General features: G+C 50.1%; 1 protein-coding gene across 1 annotated transcript in view; it reads right to left on the reverse strand.

Annotated features, from left to right (window-relative positions):
- LOC129514552 (sal-like protein 3) overlaps positions 1–8,487 on the reverse strand; it is a 19,306-nt gene extending 10,819 nt beyond the window's left edge. The window contains exon 1 of the mRNA XM_055333226.1: positions 8,406–8,487. Coding sequence (XP_055189201.1) covers positions 8,406–8,487 — 82 coding nt within the window. The remainder of the gene's footprint in view (positions 1–8,405) is intronic.
- Between the last annotated feature and the right edge of the window lie 860 nt (positions 8,488–9,347).

Genomic DNA, 9,347 nt, shown 5'->3' on the forward strand with positions numbered 1-9,347 from the left:
CACAACAGGACCAATCATTATTTTCACTTCCTCAAGCTATGATTATTTCGCTCCCAAAATCTAAATGTGATTATTAGCATTCCATTCTCTCTAAAAGTTAGAGAGAGCCACGCATTTCACGAGACAGTCTTGAATACAATGTACACGACTAAAAACTAATATGTCATCATGGAATTGTGATTCTGGTTGCATGTGTTAGGAACGGTATTGAACAGGACTTGACCAGGAGGAAATAACCCAGATGGGCCTATCTTACTAGGGGCAGAGCTTCTAGAAGGAGCAAGACTTTCTGGTGAAGTGCTGAGTGAAAGTACCGACCTCTGATGTGTCCAGAAAGGGGAGTGGGGGGACATAAAGAAAGTTGTTCTAACTTGCTTTGACAGCTCTTCTCATTACCATGATGTGTATGTGCTGAGATGGTAGCATTTAAAAAAAAAAATGTTTTCTCTAACAAGAAAACCCATACCTGAAAACTCTGAATGCAGGACTTCTAATGCCCTTTAACCCTGCCTAGTCTGAAGCCAACATTCCTTCAGATTCACAGGCACGCCAGCATCATTCAGTTAAAGTCCACATTTTTAAGTTGGCTTTGTAGTTAAAGATAGAAGTTATTAATTAATTATATCCCTTAGTTAACAGGGCTTAAAATTTTTCATCTCAAGGTAAAACCATGTCAACACGGGATCCCTGGGTGGCGCAGCGGTTTGGCGCCTGCCTTTGGCCCAGGGCGCGATCCTGGAGACCCGGGATCGGATCCCATATCGGGTTCCCGGTGCATGGAGCCTGCTTCTCCCTCTGCCTATCTGCCTCTCTCTCTCTCTCTCACTGTGTGCCTATCATAAATAAATAATAAATAAAAAAATTTAAATAATAATAATAATATAATAATAAAAAAAAACCATGTCAACGCGAGGCAGTGCAACAACAGGACAGCCCTACAAGCCTGAGGGATTTATTTCCAAAGCAACTGGCATTTTTTTCTTTCTTAAGGAAGGGGTTGAAAAACAGGCATGAGAATCATTATCATTATCGTCAAGGTAATTTCTTTTTGGCATCCTCCTGACTGTTCAAGGATGGAGAGACCGGGGCTTGTGCACAGACCAGGGATGAGGCAGGAACTGACCGTGCAGGGCGAAGTCACACAAGGCAGGAGGTGCTGAGTCCTGGGCCAGCTCGCAGGGGAGCCTCCCCTCCCGATAGACAAGCCCCTCTGGAAGAGCTCCCCTGCCAGTGCCCCGCGGATCTGCTGCACGGGCTGCACCGGCGGGAGGAGCTGCCGCCCCGCCCCGGGAGCCAGTCTCCTTGGCTGATACCAAATGTGAACCAGCCCTGACTTCAAGCTGGGTGCGGGTCCCTCGTGCTGAACTGGTTCTCCTGAACAGGGTCAGGAGGAGGGAGGAGAGGCTGGAAGATAAAGCTGCTTCAGTTTACGGAGGAGATGTAGAATTAGTTCAGCTATCCCCACACTTGCTATTTACACCAAAGACTTTCAGGGTTTCTATCACTGTTCGAATATTCTCCAGCAAGTTCTGTGTAGCTCGGTTCTCCAGGAGAATGGAAATGGGTTCCACGGCCTTTCAGAGACAGCCTCTAACAACAGGATGGCTTCCATGGCAGGCTTAAAAATAGCTGGATTTTTTTTTTCCTCTAACAGAATATTTACGAAAAAATGTTTCTATTCTTAGGAACGGATCCCTCAGAGTGAGAGGAGCCCCCCAAAACTGTTTCGTTTCTCTGTTTTAATTCCTGGTCAGCTACATAATATGCACGGATCATGTTTTCACTGTCTGTAAGAGCATACTCTGGTCTGAAGAAGACGACAGGCAGGACATTTATAGTTGTGATGGTCTTTTTAAGGTCACAAGTGAAAAGCACTGTTGGAATATATTTAAGAACATCTGAGAAATAACGCCTTCCTTTAAAAACGTCCAAGTACAGCCTTCTCTGAGAAGTCCCATGCCTGGTGAGGAAGCGAAGCAGTTACAAACACAAAGTAGAGAAGTGCTTTGTAATTTTGTGTATCAACCTCAAAGGCTCCCCATTTTCTGCTACACTTTTGCTACCTATTTTTAATTCCCCAGATTAACAAAAAAAGGAGAGTAGAACTTTTTTGGGCATGGGGAAAGGGATGTTAACTTTTCCACTTTAATTAGCAACTGTAAAATGCCACCTGGGTCTGCAGAGAAGGGAAAGGTACTTTCTGCTTTGCTTTTACCATCCCTTAAAAATCTAGAGAGCATTTTTCAAGTTTTCCTAAATTGTGAAGAGACACTTATTTTCTTGCAAATTAATTCTTTTTAACTCCTTATGATAGCTTTGAATCCCATAAAGAAAGATGAATTATCACATACTGAGCCCAAGCTGTGAAACAGGAGGAGACAAATAGAGACCCCTACTGTGTTTAACAATGTAGAAGAAATTCCAGACGCAATAGAAAAATTTTGTCCTTTCCCCTAGACCTCCAAGCTTGTGCGTATGGAGCTGAACAGTGGAGGGCACTCGTGTTATGCTGAACGCCAGCGCTGACCCGCACGCTGGCTTTCCTCGACTCAGTGGCCCACAGCTCAAATTTGTTAAGTAACGACCACCTGTGGCACAGCCACCAAATGTCTTCTGTTTGAAACACTGGCAGTTCCTAATCTGTGTGGTGAAGCACCAGGGAGGGAAAACACTGTTTCCTTTATGGACACATGCAGATGGAGCAGCCACAACACACATTGGCCTTAACTCGGCCTCGACGCCGCATCGAATAATAAGATGTTTGTTACACTTCAAGGTTGCACGGCAGCCCTTTCACTGACATGCTGTGCGGAAGGCACACGCACCAGCATCCACGCCTGCACACATGCACACGCGTGCACATACACACACGCACACATACGCTCCTGCCAGGGGTCCTCAAGGAGAACCACTTCCACCAGAATGGGGCCAAGGGTGAAGACAAGGTTTGTGCGGGGGCATTTCTGGTTAAGCTGAGGCTGGTCTGCAGTGCACTTTGCCACACGCCAGGTCCCAGCGGGGCTCCTCCGGGCTGCCCACGCAGCGGCCCTCACTCACGCCACTTGGGTTTCAGATCTGCTACACGGAAAAATAAGTCAGTAACCCAGACCACTCAGACCTATCAACACACCTGGCTGCAAGCAGACAGCGCCAGAGAGGCACGGACACCATCCTGTCCAGGAGCAAGGCTCTGATGAACTGTAACCGCCTCACACCAGGGCTCACTCAGGCTATTAAATCATTTCCAGTATTTGTCAGCACTTTACCAGTGAAGTTTACACATATGCAAAAAATCATCTGGGCAGAGCCACTGCCCTGGGCCCCAGGTCGCTAGAGCCAGGGAATCTGCATGGCCCCAAGGCACACAATGGAATTATCTAACACTGCTGCGGAGGGGTCACTCTCGAGAGGAGGACCAGGAAGGCCGCCTGCACACCAAGTGCCATGGCACCTGCAGGGTTAATTAAACAGTTCAAGATGTAATGGCCACACAAAAGAAAACCGTTCTCTCTTCTTCTTTAAGAACTATAAACACTTGTGCTGAATGAGATGGGCATTTGATAAGCCCTGCAGCACGGAGCAGGCTCCCGGGTCTCTAGTTAACACTCGGATTCAGTGTTAACACTTAATAGAACAGTGTTGAGTCCTGTTGCCAAGGTCAACAGCACAGATGCACTAATTGTATTATGAGCTTGACATCTAGTGGCCACCCCTGGCAGGGCAAAGCAGGCAAAGGTTAAATCAGCAAGGCCTGTCACGGCGCCTCTAACTACCCACCTTCTGGGAGAGCCAGCGGAAGCGCCCCCACTCTTGCAGCCCTACCTTCCTCGGACCTCAGCCGGGCTTGATGCTGTGCCGCTGGCAGCGGCTTTCCGGCCACGCAGGGAGGCAAGGGGGAAGGGGGGCAGGGGGGCAGGGGCTGCAGGGTCAGCCTGACCCCAGCAGGGGTGCCTGGGGAAGACAGGCCCACGGAGGACAAGGTTTAGACACCACACTGGTGCCGGCAGGTCTCTGGTGTAAGTTCCTGCTGCCGCGAGAGGGTCCCCTTTAATTAACAAACAAATCAATCTTAATCTCTCACATAAATGGAGCCCATTACTTAATTTCATTATTTCAATTAATATTTTACACTTTCTGTAACGTGACTTGACCTGTTTGTTGGCTTGGAAATCACGCTGACAGGGAACTGTATCCTAAATCCTAAAAGTGTTCAAATTGCAAGAGAAAAATCTAAGGTCAGGGTTTTTTTTCACATGCAGGAGTTTATTGAGAGTAATATTAAAACACTCCATTTTTACATAGATTTTACTTATGTCTGATTTGATATGAAATGTGTAGCAAGTTAGCATATGCTGTCATCACAAATCTGTCCCATGAGTAACAGAAGAAGATCTCATCTTTATGGAACTAAATCAGATATTCTGGTCTTACTCTGGCAACTAGTCAAGAAATCATGTAGGAAAAGAAAAACTAACAAAACAAAACAAAAAAAGAGCCCTTCCTGTTACAAATATCATGCAGAGAGTATCCTCCTTGAAACTATTTTGCTACGTTAAAAAACAGTGTAGAACATCATTAGCAGTGAAGACTTATTTTACTTAAAAACAAAACCAAACAAAACACCAAAACACTCTGTGTCAATTCTCACACTGAAGACTGCTAAATTCCAATAGACGTTCAGAACACACAACACCTCCTTGGCTGTATCTCTGCTGAATTCCCCCCACCACCACCACCACCCAGTGTTCTCAGAGCTACCTTGAGATGAATGGTAAAGCCTCTTAGAGATTGCAGTTGAAAATGAAATCTGACCCACTTTTGCCTGCTTTTGCCATCATCTTGTATACAAAAAATAATCAGCTTGCTAAGTAATTCCTGCTGTTGGTACATGCCTTCTTCTTTTTCCGGCTCTGAACAGATCTAAAAATATTGGATTATGCATGTGTTGTCGAAGTTCAACATGTACATAAAAACCCCTTGACTGCTGCTACATAATCAGTTCTTTCTCTGTAAGGTGGGAATTGGCATGCTTTTGTTGACCACCAATTTATGGATTTTTAAAGAGGTGAAGTTTTTAAAATGTTATTTTAAAAATAAATATTTGCAAATTCTTCTTTTCCTCCCCTGCCCCCCTTGGATACTTTTCACCTTTCATGTTTCAGAGAAAACAATCTGCCTACAAATGGTAGAAAGTGGCTTCTGTATTGTTTGCTTTTGGAATGCTGAATTGTAAATGTGTGTAGTGTGGGCTGGGGTGGGGGGGGGGGGGAGTACTCAAGGCAAACCATGCATATACAGATAAAAGAAAAAAGATCTCTTCACCGAGGGCTGGTGGCCTTCTTTCCCTTAATTTAAACACAGTCTGTGAATACCACTGGTAAATTCTTAAATCACAGGCTCATCACATTTAAAAGGATTTTTAAGATAGCCACATGACTGTAAGTTGGCAGAAAATAAAAACACACTTTGAAACAATTAGTGCTCACAAACAAAATACAGGATGGCAAATTGTTTTAAATTGTAATATCCTTTTGTTCTTCCTTAAATACGTATTTTCTAACGACAATAAAACACGTCTTTATTAAGCTGCACTTCATACAACAAAGGAGAGCAATACCACACTTTTTAAAGTTCTCAAAAGTGCTGTTCTGTCAGAAGTTTTAATTAATTTTTCTTAGAGCAAAAATATTCAGCTGGCTCAAAAGATTTCATCACCGGTGGCACACGTTTAACTGAATCCTAAAGCTGCCTCACATTTATTTTCTAGATTTTCAGGAACAAGAATGAAACAATTTGCAATTTTAAATGGTAGTTCTTACAGAGAGAGTCAGTCTCAGGCATCCTTCAAATAAAATTCTACAACAGGGTAACTTCAGAACTTAACATAAACCAATATTACTTTTTCTCATTTAAGATATGACATCGTATTTCATTTCTGCCACGATAAGGTCTGGATAACACTGAAGCTCTTTTGGGATAGCTACCATTTTATCGCTTGCCTAAAAACCAAAGCCTGAGAAACAGTCATATATATGTCTTAAGAACTAATCTCTTTTAACTGTAAACTGACGTTGATTGTGCATCTCTGCCGTCCCCCACACCGTACTAAAAACGGTGCATGTGTTTGTTTTCCATGGCATTATCAATAGCCTTCAATTTTACTTCATGCATCTACTGCTTTAATTAATATGTCACGCCCAAAGTGATACAAAAGAATTATTTACTTTGTCTCTAAAACACAGTAAACTAACTTAGCTCTCTTATAACTTCATGCACCGTCTGCTTCTTCCCCTGCACTTAGCAAAATTAAAATTTTGAGAATATCTGATTCGTGTCAGAGTAAGGGAGTTTCCACAACTATTTCTCTTAAAAAAATTTTTTTTTTTTTAGTTATCTTACTAACGACGATCAGCACGACAGAGTAACACATCCGTGAGCATTCCTTGAGTGAGCAGAGAACAGAGTATCTTTTATACTCCATGAACAATCAGCTTCAGAATAATTAAATCAGAGAGAACTATTTTTTTTTTTAAATAGTTTGCCTAAAGTACCTTCAAAACAATCCAGGAAACATACTATTTGACTAAAGCTCAGCCCCAGACAGGCTATTTCTGGCCTGTTGCAAAATACGATCAGGAACTGTGGCAATATCTTGATTACAATTCCCAACGACTGTGAAAAACCCAAGCCTGACAAACTTTAATCCTATGATGGGTAAAAACTCTGAATATGCCTCACCTCGAAATAAATTCAGTAACAAGAGGAATTCAAAAGACAACTTGTAAATAATTCACTCCATCTTAGGTTTTCAAATATAGGCTACATATCCCTCAACATGTTTACACTATTAGGCTCACCAAGCTCACATTTCTGACGTGAAATTAAAAATGAATAGCAAGGCCTCAGCTTGTTAATTGTTAAATACAATACAAAATTGTTAAATAGGTTTTACTCTATTAATTAAAATATGCTTTAATAAAAGGAGACATTGCACATTTTGATAACGGCCCTACAAAGCTGAGAAGTATTTACATTGTTGCATTTTGGGGCGGCTGTGAAAGCCGATTTTGAGCTATTCAGGAGCCACAATAATAAAGCTTTAAAATTCCTCACTGGGATGCAATGTAGTTCTTTTGAAGGAAAGACTGTCTTTCTCATTCGGCAGAAATAAATCCATTCATTTGATCATGTAGTCATTGAGGGCAATACAAAACAAACCAAGTGTGAGAAATTCTATGTGATGAAGTAAACAAAACAAAAAAAAATCCATTTCCATGACAAAAAGATTCTTTGTCCTTAATCTACCCACCATATGCAAGCGTTTCTTTTTAGCATATCTGCTGTTCTAATCTTGGGTGACTAGGCTACAGATAAGGCTCCCTACCTCCACGGCGACAAAAAGACCCTAACGAGTTCACTAATTTTATTTAATTCATTAATTCCCGCCGCGTTAGCAGCATTTTCCCCCTTTGCCCGTTCCGGCGCGGACACGTACCTGCTTCGCCAAACTTTACAGCACCCCGGGATACACCCCTAAACTCCTTTTGTTTTTGGTTTTTGGTTTTTGTTTTGTTTCGTTTTGTTTGTACCGTCTGAGCCTCCGGGTAAAAGGATGCACCTCTGCCTCCGAACTTACAACGGGTGCATCACAAAAGTTGGGCAGCGGGTTTTGTGCAGGAGGCCGGGAGCCGCGGTGGGAGCTCGGCGCCGTGGCCGCCCCTGCGCGCCCCGAGACCTGCGGCAGCCGCGCCCCGCTCCCGCGCCCCGCAGGCTGCACGCCGGCCCGGCGCCTCCGCGGGATCCGGACCAGCCCGGGGGCACCTGGAGCCGCCGCCAGCGGGCCGGGTCCGCCGCGTTCAAGGACCGCCCCCACCGCGCGCCGGGTCCCGCCGGCTCAATTCCCCAGGCGGCCACGAGGAGGGCCGGGCGACCGCCGACCGCCGACCGCCGGCCCGGGAGAGGGGCAGGCCGGAGGGCAGGGCAGCGGCCCCGGGGCCCGGCTCCGAACAAAGCTGCCCCGGCCGCGGCCTCCCCGGCCCGCGTCCGGCGCTCGGGAGCCCCGGCACGTCTCCGTCGCCCCGCCGGCCCGGCGTCCGCGCGCGGGAGCCCCCGGGGGGCGGCGCGGCCCCCAGCACAGCCCCCTCCCGAGCGGCCGGGCCCCACTCGCCCGAGCCCCGGCGCGTCCGCGCGCTGCGCCCCAACTCCGAGCGGCCGAACCAAGTTTACTTGCCCGCAACTCCGCGCCGCGCGCTCCGGGGAGGACCGGGTCCCCGCGCAGGGCCTGCCGCGCCGGGCAGCGCGCCCCGACCCCGACCCCGACCCGGACCCGGACCCCGACCCGGACCCGGGCCCCCGGCCCCCCAGCCCGCGCCGCCCCGCGCCGCCCCGGCCCCGCGGCCCCTCACCGTGCTCGGGAGCCCCGTCCGGCGGCGGCAGCTCCTCGTCCGACTTGAGGTGCTGGGGCTTGGCCTGCTTGCGCCGGGACATGCTGCTAGCGGCGCGCGGGCCCCGAGCGGGGCGTCGGCATCGGCGTCGGCGTCGGCGTCAGCGGGGCGGCCGGCGGGGACGGCGCGGGGCGCGGGGCGCGGGGCGCGGGCGGCGGCGGCTGCGCGGGCCGCGCATGGGGCCGAGCAATTAGGCTGGTGAATAATGCATGGCCCCGAGCGCCGGGCCGCGCCGATTGGCCGGGCTCCAGCGGGCTCGGCGGCCCATGCAAATGAGGCCGCGCTCGCAATTAGCGGCCGGCGGGGCGAGGGGCGCCTGCGGGGCCCGGCGCGGCGGCGCTCACATCGCGGCCCCGGCGGCTCGGCGCGGGCGCTCCCCCGGGCCGGGGCGGCGGGCGCGGGGCGCGGGGGGCGGGCGCGGGCGCGGGGCGCGGGGCGCGGGGCGCGGGCGGCAAACTTCGGCGGCGTCCGCGCGGCGCCGTGTCCGCCGGCGCGCCGGGCTCGCCCCTTTATAGAGTCTGCGCCGCCGCCCGCGCCCCGCGCCCCGCGCCCCCCCGCCGCTCGGCCGCCCCTCCCGGAGCGAGCGGCCGCGGGCAGGGCTCCGGCCCGGCGCCTTTGTCTCGCCGGCCCGCTCGGGCGCCGCGCCGCCTGCGCTCCGGGCGCGCAGCACCGAGCGGCCGGCTGGCTCGGCTCCTCGGCGGCGGGGCGCGCTCGGGCTCAGGCGCCCCTGCCCGCGGACCGGCCGTCCTCTCCGAGCTCGCGTCCCCTCCGCGGGCTCCGCCGGCGGCCGGGCGGCTCCGGGGCTCGCGGCCGCAGCGCAGCGGAGTGCGCACGCCGGGGTGGCGGGACTTCGGCAAGACCAACTTTCCGGTTCGGAAGCGGCGCGGGCCGCGCGGCTCCTCC

This window comes from Nyctereutes procyonoides, unplaced genomic scaffold (genome assembly GCF_905146905.1).
Source record: "Nyctereutes procyonoides isolate TBG_1078 unplaced genomic scaffold, NYPRO_anot_genome, whole genome shotgun sequence".
Lineage (NCBI taxonomy): Eukaryota > Metazoa > Chordata > Mammalia > Carnivora > Canidae > Nyctereutes > Nyctereutes procyonoides.